This window comes from Somniosus microcephalus, chromosome 19 (genome assembly GCF_052327205.1).
Source record: "Somniosus microcephalus isolate GS21.2 chromosome 19, FLI_Smic_1.0, whole genome shotgun sequence".
NCBI lineage: Eukaryota > Metazoa > Chordata > Chondrichthyes > Squaliformes > Somniosidae > Somniosus > Somniosus microcephalus.
In genome coordinates this window covers 11,401,608-11,422,325 of record NC_141005.1, presented here as the reverse complement: position 1 = coordinate 11,422,325, position 20,718 = coordinate 11,401,608, and the positions used below count along the sequence as shown (strand labels likewise).

The 20,718-nt window shown below is 45.7% G+C and overlaps 1 protein-coding gene across 2 annotated transcripts in view; it reads right to left on the bottom strand.

Moving 5' to 3' along the window:
* The window catches only part of golga3 (golgin A3), a 93,066-nt gene that overhangs the window by 54,770 nt on the left and 17,578 nt on the right, over positions 1 to 20,718 (bottom strand). Inside the window, exons 2-4 of one of the 2 annotated variants that reach the window (XM_086011951.1) lie at positions 18,694 to 19,065; positions 6,194 to 6,583; positions 1,291 to 1,403 (exon numbers count right to left, since the gene is read on the bottom strand). In XM_086011951.1, coding sequence (XP_085868077.1) covers positions 1,291 to 1,403; positions 6,194 to 6,583; positions 18,694 to 18,829 — 639 coding nt within the window. In that variant the 5' untranslated portion in view covers positions 18,830 to 19,065. The remainder of the gene's footprint in view (positions 1 to 1,290; positions 1,404 to 6,193; positions 6,584 to 18,693; positions 19,066 to 20,718) is intronic. The other variant, XM_086011952.1, reaches the window with a different exon arrangement.

Sequence of the window (20,718 nt, the reverse complement as noted above, 5' to 3'; positions counted from 1 at the left end):
TAAGAACATAAGAAATAGGAGGAGTAGGCCATTTGGCCCTTCGAGCCTGCTCCGCCATTCAATAAGATCATGGCTGATCTTCTGCCTCATCTCCTTTCCTGCACTATCCCCATATCGCTTGATTCCCTTAATATCCAAAAATCTATTGATATCTGTCTTGAATATACTCAACGACTGAGCCTCCACAGCCCTCTGGGGTAGAGAATTCCAAAGATTCACCACCCTCTGAGTGAAGAAATTTCTCCTCATCTCAGTCCTAAATGGCTGACCCCTTATTCTGAGACTGTGACCCCTGGTTCTAGACTCCCCAGCCAGGGGAAACATCCTCCCTGTATCTACCCTGTCAAGCCCTGTAAGAATGTTGTATGTTTCAATGAGATCACCTCTCATTCTTCTAAACTCTAGAGAATATAGGCCTAGTCTACTCAATCTCTCCTCATAGGACAATCCCCCCGTCCCAGGAATTAGTCTGGTGAACCTTTGTTGCACTCCCTCTATGGCAAGTATATCCTTCCTTAGATAAGGAGACCAAAACTGTACACATTACTCCAGGTATGGTCTCACGAGGGCCCTATACAATTGCATTAAGACATCTTTACTCTTATACTCAAATCCTCTTGTAATAAAGGCCAACATACCATTTGCTTTCCTAATTGCTTGCTGTACCTGCATGTTAACTTCCAGTGATTCGTGTACAAGGACACCCAGGTCCCTCAGAACACCAACATTTCCCAATCTCTCACCATTTTAAAAATACTCTGCTTTTCTATTTTTCCTACCAAAGTGGCTAACTTCACATTTCTCCACATTATATTCCATTTGCCATGTTCTTGCCCACTCACTTAGCCTGTCTATGTCCCCTTGAAGCCTCCTTGCATCCTCCTCACAACTTACATTCCCACCCAGCTTTGTACCTTAGCCCTACGGCTATAATCCCTCTCAGCCATACGGCTCAGATCGCACCATTCACCCCTCTGACTCCAGAGTACTGTGCATCCATCCTTCCCTCTTCTCCACCATCAGTGACAGAGCCTTCAGCTACCTCAGGGACCTCTTTGCGCCTTGCTACATTCACCCAAACAGGCAGATGGGGCCTCAGATTAATGTCTGACCGGACACCTCCACCCATGCAGCACTCCCTCAGTGCTGCACTGAAGTCTCAGCCTAGATTATGTGCTGAAGATCTGGAGTGGGGTTTGAACCCACAACCTTTTGACTTTGGCGAGTGCCATCACTGAGCCAAGCTAATACAGGTTAATTACTACAAGTTGTGTATAATCACACACTTACTCTCTGCTGGTGCCTTTGTACTCTGTACTGTTTGAGTTGCTCTTCAAGACGCCGTCGAGCCTGTGAACGTATCTGTTCTTCATTCTGTTCTTTCAAAGGCGGGTCCACAGTACCTGATTTCAAAACAAAATCATAATTTCAAACCATCAACATAAATCTTTTTATAACTCTACCTATAATAAAAACCAGCACAGCAATTACAATTACATGATAAAAGATCTCTGTTCTTAACACTGCTTATTTATAAAATGTCATCAGAGGGCTCACAAACTAATTTCCTAAAGCTATAATCATTTTGTCACAAAAGGCCCCGTCACCTGAAGCACTTGTAAATACTTTCTACTTCATCTTTTCTATACTTTCATCTTGCCATGGAAACTACAATTTCCCAATCTAGACTTAACTACCACTCTTCCACAGACAACCAGCCTCATTTGACCTGAACCATGTATAAATCCCCCTTCCACTTGTAAAATTCTCTTTCCCTTCATCATAGCCACCTCTCTATCCATCGCATTCCACGTACCAGGCTTTAACCAGCAGGCCGACTCCAATTCCTTCGCCAGTGACCAATCGATCCAACACACTGACCAACACTTGCATTTAGAGTCCCCCCTCCTTCCTCATCGCGTATTGATCCAATTCCCTTTTGAAAGTTACTACTGAATCTGCTTCTACCACCCTTTCAGGGAGTGCATTCCAGATCACAACAACTCGCTGCATAAAAAAAAATTCTCATCTCCCTGCTAATTTTTTTGCTAATTACTCTTAAATCTATGTCCTCTGGTTACCTGCCCACCATCAGTGGAAAGAGTTTCTTCTTATTTACTCCATCAAAACCCTTCATAATTTTGAGCACCTTTATTAGATCTCACCTCACCACAAAAACAATCACCCAATATTAATCAGAATCTAAAGCTTACCATTATGTCAGCATGCACAATCTGGTCAGGAGTTGTTTTACAGGAAACACCCGACACGGTTTCAACAAAAAGTAAGAATTTTCTTTGAGCCTTTATTCCATTATTAGTGGGGCAGCCGATGTGAGTCAGATGAAAACGAGCAGAGACTCACTCAGCGTGCCAGCGCATTACAATAGTCATTACACTTGGTTAATTTAATGTAGAACATAGAAAATTCATTACAATATAAATGGATTGCAAAAAAAAACTTGGTCATAATTGGATAGTTGTGAAAAGATTTGTTACACAACTCGACAAAAGCTCACCTCATTTTATGTAACAATTTCTTACAGAATCTCACGTTAGGCATGGCAAGAACTAACTTGCAAAGCAGAAATTTAAAAAAATTCAGGCCGTGGGATGTGGGTGATGCTGGCAAGATTGCATTTCTTGTCCATCGCTAGTTGCCCTGAGAAGACCTTCCAATGAGTTGGCACTGGCGGACCTTCTGCTTTGTAGCAATCGTTCACACAACTGAGTGGATTGCAAGGCCACTTTATTAAGTGACAACCACATATTGTGGAACGAGGTCACGTGCAGGCCAAATCGGGTAGGATAGGAGATTCCTTTTCCTGAAGGATATTAGTGAACCAATTGGGTTTTTACGACAATCCAGTCACTTATCTGATGTTAGGCCATAAATTACCAAATTTATTCAATACAATTTCACAACTTTTCACCCAGAGGGTGGTGGGAGGCTGGAACTCACTGCCTGAAAGGATGGTAGAGGCAGAAACCCTCATCACATTTAAAAAGTACTTGGATATGCACCTGAAGTGCCGTAACCTACAGGGCTACGGACCAAGAGCTGGAAAGTGGGATTAGGCTGGATAGCTCTTTTTCGACCGGCACAGACACGATGGGCCGAATGGCCTCCTTCTGTGCTGTAAACTTCTATGATTCTATTACTTGCCATGGTGAAATTTGCACTTACAACCTCTAGGTTACTAGTTTAGTACCACAACTATCGCCACTTCTGTACCCTACGGCCAGGCCACTGTGGAAAGCTGCCTGGTAACAGCATGGGTGGCACATTACTCACTCTTTCCGCTGTAGGTGGTATGGCAACATCACAAAGTAAAAGTTAACAAAGCAATAAAAAGTGAATTGAGATTCCAGTAAGGAGAAGGTGGCTCCCTGGATGGACTAGTAGGTAAAGGAAATGTAGGACTAAGCCACAGGGATCAGAATATCCTCGGATCAATTCTCAGAGTGTGCTGATTTTGCTCATCATCGCAGGGCAAGAGATAGGAAGTTATAATTGGCCTCTACACCACAGAGATTGGGGGGGGGGGGGCGGGGAGGAGAAAGAGGAGGAGGAGAGAGCAATTAAAAGCAAATCAGTCAGGGCTCCGATCCTGGATTATTATCCATCGACACGTGTGGACATCAAGTGAGGAGAAGGTGGATTCAGCTCATGGAAATTTAGCTGACTACGCTCGCAGAGCAAGATAGGCTACCTGGGCAAGCAGTCACCTGTACAACCAGATCCCAGTAAAAGTAAATGGGGAGCCAGGGTCACTCCAGCAAAACGTGTAATGCAGCAGGAACTGGCCTACTGGAAGTGATGGGATACATACAGCACCTCTGCACATATATAGGTGAGCAAATTAAAATGTTACGCCAATGGCATGTCACCTGTTTATCTTTGGTGTTCAGTGATGCTATCGGCTGCAGGGTCTGTTAAAATTGTAATAGGCTAAAAAGTCCAATCAATCAATCGCATAGGCTTAAGTGCCAAGTTATAATTTTTCTTTACAAACCAGCAGCACAGTGGCTGCCCAGCCACGCTACCACCCCCCCCCCCCCTGCTAATCCTCAAAGCCCTGCACAGTCAATCTCCCAACATTATGTTAGGCTGAACAACTGGCTGCGATTGGGGCACCTCCTTGTGGTGTGGACAAATGCCACCGTCGCACACATCCGCCAACTCAATGGCTAAGCTGAAGATCCAGGCTAATGGGTTTGACAGGAGGGGAGAAAACTGGGAATTTTTTCTGACTGGTACATTAAACGGGTAACCCACTGCACTATACACATCCTATGCTCACCAATGCATGCTGAACTTAGTATAGGAAATAAATTCAATCTTTATCCACAATTCCAGCAAGCAGGAATTGATAGTGAAGGCAAAATCCAAAGGATTCTGAATCTCTCAATTACCATATACAGGAAATATCAATACATCAAATCTGGATACAAAGCATTTTCATTAATACCAACATTGAACTCACATTTGCATTGATACACAAACAAGAAACATAAAGCTGGAGCGCAGTGCAGAAGAACTGATAAAGGCAGCAGGTTTTAAGAGCAGCAGCATAAAATGGTAGACAATGTGTGGGGGGGGGGGGGGGAAATTTGTGCCTATTGCCCACTTACATTCAAAAAACTAAAACAAACCACATACAGGTTTCTGTTGGAATTCTCTGCTCCATCCCTCACCCCTCTATTTCCTTCAACTGAATATGGATGGCGGGGTAGGAACGTTTGCATCGCTCCCATCGACACCGTCCCATAATCTAAAAAGGTAAAGAAAGTGACTTCTGCAGGCTGAGGCTGCTCTTGAAGCCTATTCTCTTCCCCAATACCATGACGAAACATTAGGTGTCAGCGTGCACGAACTGGAAAAGCTTACAGGAGGCTGAATGACAACAGGGGGGGGGGGGGGGTGGAGGTAAACACAATTTTCTATAAATATACAAGTTTTGAAGAAGTAACAAGAATCTGTATGGGTGAACACCCCCAAATCTGCAATGCCATGACTAATTTGGTATGCTACGTTGTCACCATGTTTAAGAATGCGGGTAAGTTACACAGCAAACAAAGAGGAGAGCGGATTTCCCAGTCTATTCGCCCTCGGATTTATTTTTTAAGCTAGGTTAATGCCGGTTTCATTAAACTGCAGTTCTGATTGCTCACCTCCCTTCATTAACTCTGGTTACTTAAAAAATCTGCAGAGTGAAGAGATACAGGAGGGGGATCAGTGCCCAAAATGGGTGTACAGCAACTGGGCAGCTGGGCAAAAAACAACTCTGGAAAATGTGAGATAATTTATATTTTGGTGCATGTCATTACACAGTTAAGGGAGCACAATTAACATGTACTGTACCAGCAAAAAGACACGCACGACTGTAGAGCAAAAGTTGAAAGTGGCATCAGACTGCATCATAGCAGCCGTCACAACAAACAAACACAAACTCCAACCTGTCTAAAAATCCTGCCGCCTACATGTCTGCATTCAACTCCACTTGACCCTTACTTCACTAGCCTCCATTAGCTCCCTGTCGCACAACAGATTTAAATTAAAAAATCAGGGTCCTCACTTGCAAATCCCTCGATGGCTTCATGCCGCCCTACCTCTGCAACCTCCTCCAGCCCTACGTCCCAGTCTGTGCTCTGTGGGTCACCAATTCCAGCCTCCTCTGCATTCCGCTTCCAAACCTGCTCTTAGTGGGGCAGGCAGTGGGGAAATAAGTTTTTTTGGGGGGGGGGGGGAGCGAGGGGAAAGAGGAGACACGGTAACAGTCTGCAAAATCATGAATGGAGATTGACCTGGACAAATTATTTGTACTGAAACAGAAGAGTACCTGGCGACATGATGCAGATAAGGGACGTTCCAGTTTAAAATGTAAACTACACCACTCCTAACTTATCCACTGTGCTACCAACCAGCAAGTTCAGATCCAAAAAGGATGGGGCCTTTATTCTTGCAGATATCACTAAACTTCATTTTTTGGCCACTGGAATAGAACAGCTTTTCATCTCCCAATTTTTTCTTAAAAAGACATTCTCTATGGTAGCACATGCACAGAAAAAGACAGCACATGGAGTTGCCAGCTGGATCGTTAAAGCTTAAAAAGCAAGCCAATTTTGGCAAAGAGGAAAATTCAAAAAGAGGAAGGAGGGTGGAAGAGCCACCGCTGTAAATAAATGCTTACACAAATCGGTTTCTTGCATAGGAAGACTTAGAATGAGCGACTGCAAAGCTTCACTTTTTAGAACAAGTATCTCAGAGTTAGCTTCCTGAGACGTCTTTAAGTTGCCATGGAAACCATCCACACCTGGGGAAGGCTTTTTGCTCTCATCTGATCTGCACTTTGGTGGCTGACTTTCTGGTGAGTTCGAGACAGCCTGGGGAATGCCAGAAGGCCCAGTGGACCTGTAAAGGGACTTGGATCCATTCTGACAACCGTCTCCTTCACCGCCAGCACCTTTAACACTGGAAGCACACTGCTGCTGGATGTGGCCCTCATGTTTGCCTGAGACACTGCTGGCGTCCATAGCTGTTCCACTGTTTGGCACTTTATCAGTACTGTTCACATAGGCACCTATGAAAAATGAAGCACAGTTAGCAACCAATACCACCCTATTCTACCACTTACTCTTGACACTAGCTGAAAAGCAAAGTCCTAATCTTATTTTTCTCATCAGTCTTCTAACCGTTAACAAGCTTATGGCATTTTTTTAAGCATTCCATCACTTTGGCATTCTAGATTGAGCAATGCAATGAGGGAGAAAACTGAGAAAACAGGAAGGAAATGACGACAACTGAAATAAGTGGAACACAAATTTTCTTTCAGCTCATTGAACCCATCGGCCTAAATTCAGATTTATTTTGTTTCAACAAGGATTGAAAACCAAAAACTACTTTTACTCATTACAAATATAACCTTAAAAAGGAGGGCAGTCTTGGAATAAACTCTTTTATTTTGAAATGCTCATCTGGCGCACACTGGAAGGAAAGTTTCAGAGCATAAAAACATAGCTTGGTGCCACAAGTTGGAGGTTTTCCAACATACATCTATTTTTAGGGTAGTTCTACATTTTGTCCCCGAGAATTCTCTCTTCTATTCAACTTCCTTTCAGCAGAAGCACGACCCATTCTGCAAGATTAGACTAGTCTTACTAGATTTCTCGCTCTTCCAACTCTTCCTTCTCCTAAAATGCCCACTCACCACGTGTCAGCTGTACAGTCGACCTAAGCTCCAATTTGATTTTGGTTCATCTCGGGATTTGAGTATCATGGGCAAGGCCAACATTTACTGCACATCTTTAGTTACCCTGAGGCAGTGGTGGTGTGCCATCCTCTTGAACCATTGCAATCTTTGTACTGGTTTGATACAACCGAGTGTCTTCTAGGCCACTTCAGAGGGCAGTTAAGAGTGAGCCACGTTGGAGTGCGACTAGAGTCATAGAGTTTTACAGCACAGAAAGAGGCCCTTCGGCCCATCGTGTCTGCGCCGCCCATCCATCCCTGTCCAGTCTAATCCCATTTTCCAGCATTTGGTCCATAGCCTTGTATGCAATGGCATTTCAAGTGCTCATCCAAATGCTTCTTGAATGTTGTGAGGGTTCCTGCCTCTACCACCCTTTTAGGCATTGAGTTCCACATTCCAACCACCCTCTGGGTGAAAAAGTTCCTCCTCAAATCCCCTCTAAATCTCCTGCCCCTTACCCTGAATCTATGCCCCCTTGTTATTGACCCCCCTACTAAGGGGAAAAGTTCCTCTTTGTCTACCCTATCTATGCCCCTCATCATTTTGTACACCTCAATCAGGTCCCCCCTCAGCCTTCTTTGCTCCAAGGAAAACAACCCCAGCCTGTTTAGTCTTTCTTCATAGCTGAGGCGCTCCATCCCAGGTAACATCCTGGTGAATCTTCTCTGCACCCTCTCCAAAGCAATCACATCCTTCCTATAGTGAGGCGACCAGAACTGCACACAGTACTCCAGCTGTGGCCTCACCAGCGTTTTGTACAGCTCCATCATAACCTCCCTGCTCTTATATTCTATGCCTCGGCTAATGAAGGCAAGTATCCCATATGCCTTTTTAACCACCTTATCTACTTGTTCCGCTGCCTTCAGAGATCTATGTACATGTACACCGAGGTCCCTCTGACCCTCTGTACTTCCTAGGGTCCTACCACTCATTGTGTATTCCCTTGCCTTATTTGTCCGTCCAAAATGCATCACCTCGCACTTTTCAGGGTTAAATTCCATTTGCCACTTTTCCGCCCATCTGACCAACCCGTCTATATCGTCCTGTAGCCTGAGGCTTTCCTCCTTGCAATTTACCACCCCACCAATTTTCGTGTCATCTGCAAACTTACTGATCATCCCTTTTACATTCTCATCCAAATCATTTATGTAGATCACAAACAACAAGGGACCCAGCACCGATCCCTGAGGTACCCCACTGGACACAGGCTTCCAGTCACAAAAGCAACCTTCGACCATCACCCTCTGCCTCCTGCCACTCAGCCAGTTTAGGATCCAACGCGCCAAGGCACCCTGGATCCCATGGGCTCTTACCTTCTTGACCAGTCTCCTATGCGGGACTTTGTCAAAAGCTTTACTGAAGTCCATGTAAACCACATCCACAGCATTTCCCTCATCCACCTCCCTAGTCACCCCCTCGAAAAATTCAATCAGATTTGTCAGACATGATTTACCCTTGACAAAGCCATGCTGACTATCCCCGATTAATCCTTGCCTCTCCAAGTGGAGACTAATTTTGTCCCTCAGAATTTTTTCCAATAATTTCCCTACCACAGATGTTAGGCTCACTGGCCTGTAATTCCCTGGTTTATCCCTGCTACCCTTCTTGTATAATGGTACTACATTAGCTGTTCTCCAGTCCTCTGGTACATCCCCTGTGGCCAGAGAGGTTCTGAAAATTTGTGTCAGAGCCCCTGCAATCTCCTCCTTTGCCTCCCACAGCAGCCTGAGATACATCTCGTCCGGGCCTGGGGATTTATCCACTTTTTGGCCTGCTAAAACCACTAGCACCTCCTCCCTCTCGATGCTAATATGTTCAAGTATGTCACAATCCCCTTGCCCAATTTCTATGTCTGCATCGTCTTTCTCCATAGTGAACACAGATGCAAAAAATTCATTTAAAACCCCGCCTACATCATCTGGTTCTACACACAGATTGCCACTTTGGTCCCTAATGGGCCCTACCCTTTCCCTGGTTATCCTCTTGCCCTTAATATACTTATAAAACATCTTAGGATTTTCCTTTATTTTGCTCGCCAGTGTTATTTCATGGCCCCTCCTCGCCCTCCTAATTTCTTTTTTAAGTATGCCCCTGCACTTTTTATACTCCTCTAGGGCTTCTTCCGTCTTTAGTCTTTTGTAACTGCCAAAAGCCCCCCTTTTATTTCTAATGCATTTTTGTATCTCCCTTGTCATCAAAGGTTCCCTTTGCTTGTTGGTCCCACCCTTGACCTTTACAGGAACATGTTGGCGCTGTTCTCTCTCTATTTCCCTTCTGAAAGTCTCCCACTGTTTTGATGTGGATTTTCCTATAAGTAGCTGCTCCCAGTCCACTTTGGCCAGATCCTGCCTTATCATATTAAAATCGGCCTTCCCCCAATTTAGAACCCTTATTTCCGGGCCGTCTTTGTCTTTTACCATGACCACCTTAAATTTCACCGAATTATGGTCACTGTCGCCAAAATGGTCTCCTACTGATACTTCCACCACTTGCCCGGCTACATTCCCCAGAATTAGGTCCAGTACCGCCCCCTCTCTTGTAGGACTTTCTACATGTTGGCTCAAAAAGCTCTCCTGGATGCACTTTAAGAATTCGGCACCCTCTAAGCCTTTCACACTCTGACTATCCCAATTTATATTGGGGAAGTTGAAATCCCCCACTATTATTACCCTATTATTTTCACACTTCTCTGAGATTTGCCTACATATCTGTTCCTCTATCTCCCCCTGACTGTTTGGGGGCCTATAGTACACTCCCAGCAAAGTGCTTGCCCCCTTTTTGTTTTTAAGTTCTACCCATATGGCCTCATTTGAGGAACCCGCTAATATATCATCCCTCCTTACAGCAGTAATTGACTCCTTAATTAATATTGCAACACCCCCTCCCCTTTTACACCCCCCTCTGTCTCGCCTGAAGATTCTATACCCCGGAATATTGAGCTGCCAGTCCTGACCCTCCCTCATGGGTCATGGGATTGGGGGCAAAGTATTAACGTGGATAGAGAACTGGCTGGCGGATAGAAAACAGAGAGTTGGAATAAACGGCTCGTTTTCGGAGTGGCAGGCAGTGACCAGCGGGGTGCCGCAAGGATCTGTCCTGGGACCCCAGCTGTTCACAATATATATAAATGATCTGGATCAGGGAATTGGATGCAATATTTCCAAATTCGCTGACGACACTAAACTAGGAGGAGGGGTGGGCTCTGATGAGGATGTCAGGAGGCTACAGTGCGATTTGGACAGGTTGGGGGAATGGGCGGATACGTGGCAGATGCACTATAATGTGGATAAATGCGAGGTTATCCACTTTGGGGGTAAAAACAGGAGGGTGGATTATTATCTAAATGGCAATAGATTGGGAGATGGGGAAGTGCAGAGGGACCTGGGTGTTCTTGTGCACCAGTCACTGAAGGAGAGCATGCAGGTGCAACAGGCGATTAAGAAGGCAAATGGTATGTTGGCCTTCATATCAAGGGGGTTCGAGTATAGGAATAGGGATACCTTACTACAGCTGTACAAGGTGCTGGTGAGACCGCATCTGGAGTATTGTGTACAGTTTTGGTCGCCCCATCTGCGGAAGGATGTTCTTGCCATGGAAAGAGTGCAGCGGCGATTCACCAGGCTGATACCTGGAATGGCGGGAATGACCTACGAGGAGAGATTGAATAGTTTGGGCTTGTACTCACTGGAGTTTAGAAGATTGAGAGGGGATCTCATCGAAACATATAAAATTATGGCAGGCCTGGACAGGCTGAATTCAGAGAGAATGTTTCCAATGGCCGGGGAGCACAGAACCAGGGGCCACAGTCTAAAAATAGCGGGCAAATCATTTAAAACAGAGATGAGGAAGAATTTCTTCACTCAAAGAGTGGTGAGCCTGTGGAATTCCCTGCCACAGAGGGCTGTGAAGGCTAATTCAATAAATATTTTCAAGAGAGAATTGGATATATTTCTGAAGGCTAAGGGGATTAAGGGTTACGGAGAAAAGGCGGGGACGGGGTACTGAACTGGTAAGATCAGCTATGATCTCAGACGAAGATCAGCCATGATCTCATTGAATGGCGGAGCAGGCTCGAAGGGCCGAATGGCCTACTCCTGTTCCTATCTCTATGTTTCTATGTTTCTATGTTTCAACCATGTCTCCGTGATGGCAACAATATTTGGCTGTAAATCACCCCCTACTATAGCTCCACTCTGTACCCCATCCCCCTGCCAAGTTAGTTTAAACCCCCCCCAGCAGTGCTAGCAAACCTCCCCGCAAGGATATTGGTTCCCCTCTGGTTCAGGTGTAAACCGTCCGACTTGTACAAGTCCCACCTTTCCCAGAAGCAGACCCAGTGATCCAGGAAACTAAAGCCCTCCCTCCTGCACCATCCCTTTAGCCACGCATTCATCTGTTCTATCTTCCTATTCCTATACTCACTAGCACGTGGCACCGGGAGTAATCCAGAGATTACAACCTTTGAGGCCCTGCTCTTTAATCCTTCACCTAGCTCCCTAAATTCTTGCTGCAGGACCTCATCCCTCTTTTTACCTATGTCGTTGGTACCAATGTGGACCACGACCTCTGGCTGTTCACCCTCCCCCTCCAGAATGCCCTGCAGCCGCTCAGTGATATCCTTGACCCTGGCACCAGGGAGGCAACAAACCATCCTGGATTCACGTCTACGGCCACAGAAACGCCTATCTGTTCCCCTTACTATAGAATCCCCTACCACTATTGCTCTCCCACTCTTTTTCCCCCCTTCCTGGGCAGCAGGAGCACCCCCAGTGCCAGGAAGTTAGCTGCTGCTGCCTTCCCCTGGTGAGTCATCCCCCTCAACAGTATCCAAAGCGGTATACTTGTTTGAGGGGGGAATGGTCACAGGGGTCTCCTGCACTAGACTAGAATCACATATAGGCCCAGACCGGGTAAGGACGGCAGGTTTCCTTCTCTAAAAGGACATTAGTGAACCAGTTGGCATTTACAACAATCCAAGCGCTTCATGGTCACTTTTACTGACCCCAGCTTTTTATTTCCAGATTTATTTGTTTATTTACACTGAATTCAAATTCTCAAACCGTCATGGTGGGATTTGAACTCGCGTTCTCCGGATTACTGGTCCAGTAACATTACACTAAAGTACCCCCACTCACAACGAGGGAGTTAAACTGACCAAAGGGAGACCAGAACTCAATCCTCTGACTGCGCATCCAATCTTATACCACTAGAAAATTCTGTCCCTCTTCAGTCTGCAATCTATTGATTTATTGTGGACAAGAAAAATGCCACTAGGAAAATCAGTCCACTTTTTCCTGTCAACCACAATTTTAGTTTCTTAAACTTCTGGACACTCCTTGCTACAATTTTTCCTTGTACATTTTCTGCTCAGACAAGCAGAAACCATCCAGCACATTAAGTACACCCATTAACAATGGTACATTAAAGCGAGCGGGACTAGTACTTGATCATAATGAAGCCAATTTGACGCGGCCTCACACTGTACATGCAGTTGTCACAGAACGCAAGGTGAACAGAACTGTTCATTACTCATGCCAAAACACACGCCCTCATTTTCTCGCTCTTCCTTCTCCCCATCCAAACATTCTAGGTACAGTAACAGGGCAACTTCCAGCCAATGACTTCGGCACTTAATGAATAATGCAGTTAATATTGATCACCCCCACACAGACAACCCCCCACACACAGACACTAAACTAAAACCGAGACACATACAAAGCAATGACTAGTAAAAAATAAATTAGTGTTTCCAAGGAGAATGAAATTGGCCAGTAGATCAATTTTGTACATCTACACAACAACTTTAACGCACAATGATTGTTAAAGGAATACTTTGTCAGGTTTACAGTTATTTCAGAATTTTACCCTGTTACCTGGAATTTCTCAAGATGAAAAAAAATTACGTTTATATCTGAACCAATCTTGCATATTTTACTTTGATATCTAAAACAGCCATTCTAAGCAACAGAAACAATGCAGTGATTGCCAGGGAAAGACAACTTAATGTGTCAAAAATAATGAGATGCGGGGGAAGAATAACGGGAAATTACAGACACCTATGGCACAAAGCATCAGCAAAACCTGGTGCTGTATTACAGTGGGCTGCTCACATTTTTCATGCGATCCACCAAGAGCACAAGTTACTTTACGACAATACTGGGGACTGAGGATAAAGCTCCAACTGTTGCATTAGTACAAAGCAGTTTTGCTTCACACCAACACTAAATTTGTATAATTGATCCAGAGTCGGGGCCCCACACTAGATTTACTTTCCATAATATGCTTATCTGAAAGATATATGGATTTTTTTCCACCTACAAGCGGTTTCCCTCCTTTACCAATCTTTACAGATACTAAGTTTACCCGGTTTTGTAAAAAAAAAGGCTTTTTGGAGTATATCTACATCTATCTATATTTTTAACGGCAAACTTTGCAATTTTACTCCGTGGATAATCCCCATTACTTACAAGTTACATATGTCACAAAGGAAATGTTTTTCTGGTTTCTTGCTTTGGTGGTCTAGTGCTTATGGCAATGGTCCAGCAACCCAGAGGTTAGGAGGTCAAAACCCAACAGGGTAAGTTGTAAAACCGAATTCAAAAATCTGGTAATTCTTGGCCTGGCACCAGCGAAATAACCGTGAAAGCTTCCAGATTGTTATAAAAACCCAAATGGCTCACTAACGTCCTTCAGGGAAGGGAGCCTGCCACCCCACTACGTGAGTCCAGTAACACAAATTATGGTTGACCCAGAACACCATTTGAAGCAACCTAGGAAGCTGTAATCAATCATGGCCAAGGATTTACCGCATGGACTGCGACAGTTCAAGCCAGCCCATCACCACCACCTTCTGAGCAACGAGGGATGGGCAATTAACGCAGCCATGCCAGTGTCACCTACATCTACTGAACAAATTAAAAAAAAAAAAAAACTTCCCCGTTGAATCATTTTCATGCACTAATTTCAGAGAAAATCTGTAAGTCATTTAAAGTAGCAACTAGGGATGGGCAATAAATGCTGGCCTTGCCAGCGGCGCCCACATCCCATGAATGAATAAAAAAGACTTGCATTTCTATAGCACCTTTCACGACCTCAAGGATGTCCCAAAGCGCATTACAGCCAATGAAGCACTTCCGAAGTGTAGTCACTGTTGCAATGTAGGAAACACGGCAGCCAACTTGCACACAGCAAGCTCCCACAAACAACAATGACCAAATAATCGGGGATTTTTAAAAAATTTAAAAATGATGTTGGTTGAGGGATAAATATTGGCCAGAACACCAGGGGGAATTCCCCCGTTCTTCTTTAAAATAGTGCCACGGGATCTTTTACGTCTACCCGAGGGGGAAGACAGGACCTTGGTTTAACATCTCATCCAAAAGTCGGCATCTCCGACAGTGCAGCACTTCCTCAGCACTGCACCGGAGTGTCAGCCTCGATACTGTGCTCAAGTCTCTGGAGTGGGGCATCATTTATACATAAAGGTAGCTGCATTTGTTCACCTTTAGGGCAGTTAACAGTTAGGACGATGAATCATCAATCTGACAGCACCCTTTAGTTCTGGTCAAACCCATGCAGATGACTGAACCACACCAAAATAAAAACTCAGCAGATTATAGATTATATAATCAGCACCATCCCCACCCCGTGCTCTGTGATTCCACAGCCATGGAAAACACCACAGAATGTTTTGCATTCCAGGTGCTAGGGCGGGGAAACGGCATCTGCTGTGGCTGTGACTGGCTCCGAGAGCGGCCACAATTTCACCAGTGCAGTCTGCAACGCCGCGAGTGGGAGGTGAACGCAAAGAGACAGCAATGTAAGCTTTGCATCACTCGAGTATGGTTTGAGGTACAAGATTTGCAGGTCCGATTACCCATCACAATTTGCATAAAGCTGTATGTAAAGGCATTTCTTATCTGCAATCTTTCGCTTCACACTTTTCAAACTAGGTCATTTCAATCATCATGTCATATATTAGCTTTCTGACAATCTGCAAGGAGCAAGTGCAGAGGAGATTTTGGAGGTTGCAAATGTTTTGCCCATTTCTTCAAAATTCTTTGGTGTTTTCTGAAATAGTGCTGATGCTGTGACGGTTACTGTACTTTTTTGTCCTTATTTTTATTTGTCCTATTTTTTTTCACATGGTTACCCCATTAAAAAAAAAAGTCCCTTATTCCTCTTTAGATATCAGTGCACTGCTGCCATTTCTCCGCGGATAGACTCGCGACCCCGTCCCGCCACCCCGCCAGGCGTGTAAATTCTGTGTACAGATCCACCTAGGGTTGGGCCATCAAATGCCACAAAATTCGATTGGACCTGCCGCAGAAACTGGCCTCTAGGTGCTCCAGAATTCCATGGGCGTACTTGTATCGCAGTCATCGCTGGGAATGGCTTTTACTTTCAACCACGTTCATTCTGGGAAGGCTTAAAAAAAAACGCAGGTACTGCAAGTTCAAATGTACTCGACTATACTGTCCATCAACCAAGATCCTTTACCCTGCACAGATTTTCAGTATATTTTAAAATCAATCTTGAATTTTAATTCCGCCCCCCCCCCACCCCATGAAGCTCTGAAGGATTGGGCTAATGCAGCGATTTTACCGAAAACTTATTGCTAATAAATAAAGAAAAGTTAAAAGGAGGGAACGCCACCATCAAACAACCTTTAAAAGTCAGAGGGGAAAAATTCCGTTGTTTGCGCCTCCCGTTAGCACCTTAAGAGGGCGCAAAGCAACTAGCGCCCAGGCGCGGAGATGTTTGCGCCGCTCGCGAAATTAACTCGACATTTTGCGGCAGCACTAAACACTACCGCCACGATCTCCTACGCCGGCAGATTGTGACGTCAGTCGAGTGCGCAACGACCCGGACATTGCGTGGCGCCCCCTGCCTTACCGCCAGCAACGACAGGTTGAGGGGAGCGTTGTGCTGTCAGAAAGGGACTGGGGGAGCGCTATTTAAAGGCAACCGCTTCCTGCCTTGTTTTGTCAGTGACATTTTTGCACCACACATTCTGAGAGAGAGAGAGAGAGAGAGAGAGAGAGAGAGAGAGAGAGAGAGAGAGAGACTTCTGGAGAGATTCAACGCTGTGTGAAGGAGTTTTGAGTACTGAGCAGCACTTTGCAGGTTCATTTTGATTTGCCCTTCCTTGCTTCGCCAGCGCTCTGAGGTAGCGCCTCGCTCCTCGGCCTTTGCGCCTTAAGACAGGTGTGAAGCGCCTGATTTAGCGCTCCAATCACCTCCAGAGGCGATAAAAGCCAAGTTTGCAGTCGGAGGCGATAATTAGCGGCAGGCGCTAAACTTTGCGCACGGCCGATAATGGCGCCCCAAACGGGGCGATACTGAATTTCCCCCCAAAGTCTCAAATAGTGGCATAGCATGTTGGAGTTTATTGAAGTGGAAGGGAATATTGTCTCCAGGCCATTCTTGAGACTCCCAGCAGTTAGCTCGCGAGTAACACTGGTTCTCTGACATTTAGGAAGCCGCTACCCTGCCACAGCAGAAGCACGACCCATTCTGACCAGAATGGAGATATAAATCAGAGGGTAACATACCCTTAAAAAAACCAATGAACTGCATTACCCTTACAACAACGTGCATTTATATAACATCTTGAATGTAACAAATGTCTCATGGCATCATCACAGAAAGCCACAAGGAAAATGGACATGGAGCCACGGAGAAATGGTTTTTAAGGAGATTTATTTATTTATTAAAAAAAAAGAGGCGGCGAGGCAAAAAGGTTTAAACAGGAAACTCCACAGAGTTGATGGGCCAAATGAAGGGGAGATGCACAGAAGGCCAGAGAGAAAATTGTCGAGATCAGAAGGAGTGAGGCCATGGAGGGTTTTTAGGGAAAAGGATGTTAAATTCAGTGCATTGGGGAACAGGGAGCCACTTTAGGACGGGGGGGGGGGGGGGGAAAGCAGGACAGGATACATCCAAATGGAGATTTGGACAAGTTGGAGAATGGAGAGTGAAGGATGCAAGAGAAAAAGAACTTGCATTTCTATAGCGCCTTTCACACCAAAGCACTTTCCAGCCAATGAAGTACTTTTGAAGTGTAGTCACTGTTGTAATGTAGGAAATACGGCAGCCAATTTGCACACAGCAAGCTCCCAAAAACAGCAATGTATTAATGACCAAATAATCTGTTTTAGTCATGTTGATTGAGGGATAATTATTGGCCAGGACACCGGGAATAACTCCCCCGCTCTTCTTCGATATAGTGCCTTGGGATATTTTATGTCCTCCCGAGGGGGCAGACGGGGCTGCAGTTTAACATATCATCTGGAAGACCAGCAAGAACAGCAGTGGAGCGGTCGAGTCCAGAGGTGACAACGGCATGTACAAAGGCCGAGGTTGGGGCAAAGGTGAATCATGTTGAAGAGGTGGAAGTGGTCTTTGCGATGGAAAGGATACAGGATCCGAAACTCAGCTCATGGTTGAGCAGGATACGAAGATTATAAACAGTTTAGCCTAAGATGGTGGTTGGAGACACAGCGAGGGAGCGGAGTTTGTGGCAGGGGTGCTGAAGATTACGGCTTTGGTCTTCCCGATGTTTAACTGGAGGAATTTATGACTCATTCACAATAGGATGTTGGACAAACAGTCTGACAGCAGAGGTAGTGCAGGAGTCTAAAGAAGTGGTAGAGCAGTAGAGCTCAATGTCACTAGCGTGCACCCAAAGCTGACTCTGTGCCTGTGGATAATGTCACTGAGGGGCAGCATGTGGATGAGGAAGGGGAGGAGGATGGGAAGCCAAGGATCTTTGAGGGACTTGAGGTGAAGGGAAAGGAAGAGAAGATATCACTGGGTCACTGCCTATGCTCAGATGATGCATGGATGTTCCCCTTCAATATTTACTTCAAACAGGGAGTTCTCATAACATCACGATCACCTGTATATTAATATATAAACTAGCAGTGACATCTGCAGCCCTGGGTTATTGACTGTATTTCTGCCAGTTAATTTCATTTAATCACATTGTTCGACTCAGTTCATCAGCAGCACTCCCTGTGTAAAGAAGTCACAATATAATAATAAATAAAAAGCATGACTCTTTACAATCTGAATTTGAGAGTACTGAAATTGAGATCCTCCCCTTAGAACTACAACTCAAAACTACACAATGATTTAACAATGGTTGTACTTTTCCAGAAACGAAACAAGCACAATGGAAGAAGCACATACTGAATTTATATACACGCGTACTTTACAACAAACAGCAACTTCACCTACACAGAATAACAAATGCTGGCACTGGCACCTCCGATTAACAGCTCCTCTCATTAGATGCATCTTTACATTTGTAAACTTAAAATTATAAATATTTTAGTAAATAAATACAATTCAAACAAAACAGCCCATGTCAAGCTGCCATGGGAAGTACATTTCTGGAAAGAATTTAACGAAATTACACGTTGGTAAGGGTTGCGCACCGTTTATATCGACTCCTGTGCCAGATGACCCAGACATAGTCGCATCGTCGGGAAGCTCTTCTTTGCTCCCAGTGGCTATGCTGTACGTTGAATTAGCCACCAAGACATCCTGTGTATGGGACGGGGCTTCCATCATTCTACAAACCTGGCAGTAAGCAATGACACTTTACAGGGCTGCTCACGGTAAGCCAAAGGTTGCTTTGTGCCATTAAAAGGAAATGTGTTCTGCTCCGAGGATAATTCAAGAGATTGCGTAGAGTCTGAAATGCAGCACCATGATCGGTCAACTGGGAGCTGTAGCATTTGGCAGATTCCAATGCGTCGAGGAGTGAGGCCTTTCCTACACGACCCGAGAGTCAGATATTACAGGCACTGTGGAAAGACAATACATTAATCAGTACTTACAGTACGAGGCTGAAAGACATCAGGAATTATATCGGCATAAAAATACATAGCAAGGAAATAAAATGCAAGGAAACCAGATTGTAGTCCTGCTGGTGAAACAGGGAAGGAGAGCACACTGCTGTTGAAAGGTGGAAGATAGCACAATGTATTGTTTTAAACCTCTTCACTGAACCGATTGGGACTGGTGTCAAAATCCCTGCATTACAACAGCGACTACATTTCAAAAAGTACTTTAATGGCTGTAAAGCACTTTGGGATGCCCCAAGGTCATGACAGGTGCTATATAAATACAAGTCTTTCTTTCACTACCATAAGCTCCGTTTGTAAAGCAGGGAATAATTGTTCTTATTATAAGCACTGTACTCAGTACTAAGCGGGTCCAATACAGATTAAAGTGGGTTTAAAATAATTGAATTAACCTGAGTAGCTTCTCGTTCCTCCCTCGACTCCACTAACAAGAATCTAAAAATATCAAACAAAATTCAGCTATGGTGCTATACATGTATATGTATTGAATGTAACATCTAAATATATTGACCTAAATGAAGTTTGATATCAGCTTGAAAGTACAATTAATACATTGGCAAAGAAAGCTTTAGAAACTGAGAAAATACTGGCGCAAAACATACTGAACATGCATAACTACGGCAGAAGAACGCAGTCAAGATTTCAACATATTTATGGTTTAAAAGTCTTAAACAGTCATCAGCACCTACACACGTTGAATAACAATGTGACAGCCGTGGCTCAGTGGGCAGCACTCTCGCCTCTGACTCAGAAGGTTGTAGCTTCAAGTCCCACACCAGAAACTTGAGCACAAAAATCTAGGCTGACACTCCAGTGCAGTACTGAGGGAGTCACCAAGAACAGTAGCATAGTGGTTAGATTCCGGGGCTAGTGGCCCGGGGTCCGGGGCTAGTGGCCCGGGGCTAGTGGCCCGGGGCCCGGGGCTAGTGGCCCGGGGCCCTGGGCTAGTGGCCCGGGGCCCTGGGCTAGTGGCCCGGGGCCCTGGGCTAGTGGCCCGGGGCCCTGGGCTAGTGGCCCGGGGTCCTGGGCTAGTGGCCCGGGGTCCTGGGCTAGTGGCCCGGGGTCCTGGGCTAGTGGCCCGGGGTCCTGGGCTAGTGGCCCGGGGTCCTGGGCTAGTGGCCCGGGGTCCTGGGCTAGTGGCCCGGGGTCCTGGGCTAGTGGCCCGGGGTCCTGGGCTAGTGGCCCGGGGTCCTGGGCTAGTGGCCCGGGGTCCTGGACTAGTGGCCCGGAGTCCTGGACTAGTGGCCCGGAGTCCTGGACTAGTGGCCCGGAGTCCTGGACTAGTGGCCCGGAGTCCTGGACTAGTGGCCCGGAGTCCTGGACTAGTGGCCCGGAGTCCTGGACTAGTGGCCCGGAGTCCTGGACTAGTGGCCCGGAGTCCTGGACTAGTGGCCCGGAGTCCTGGACTAGTGGCCCGGAGTCCTGGACTAGTGGCCCGGAGTCCTGGACTAGTGGCCCGGAGTCCTGGACTAGTGGCCCGGAGTCCTGGACTAGTGGCCCGGAGTCCTGGACTAGTGGCCCGGAGTCCTGGACTAGTGGCCCGGAGTCCTGGACTAGTGACCCGGAGTCCTGGACTAGTGATCCGGAGAGGCG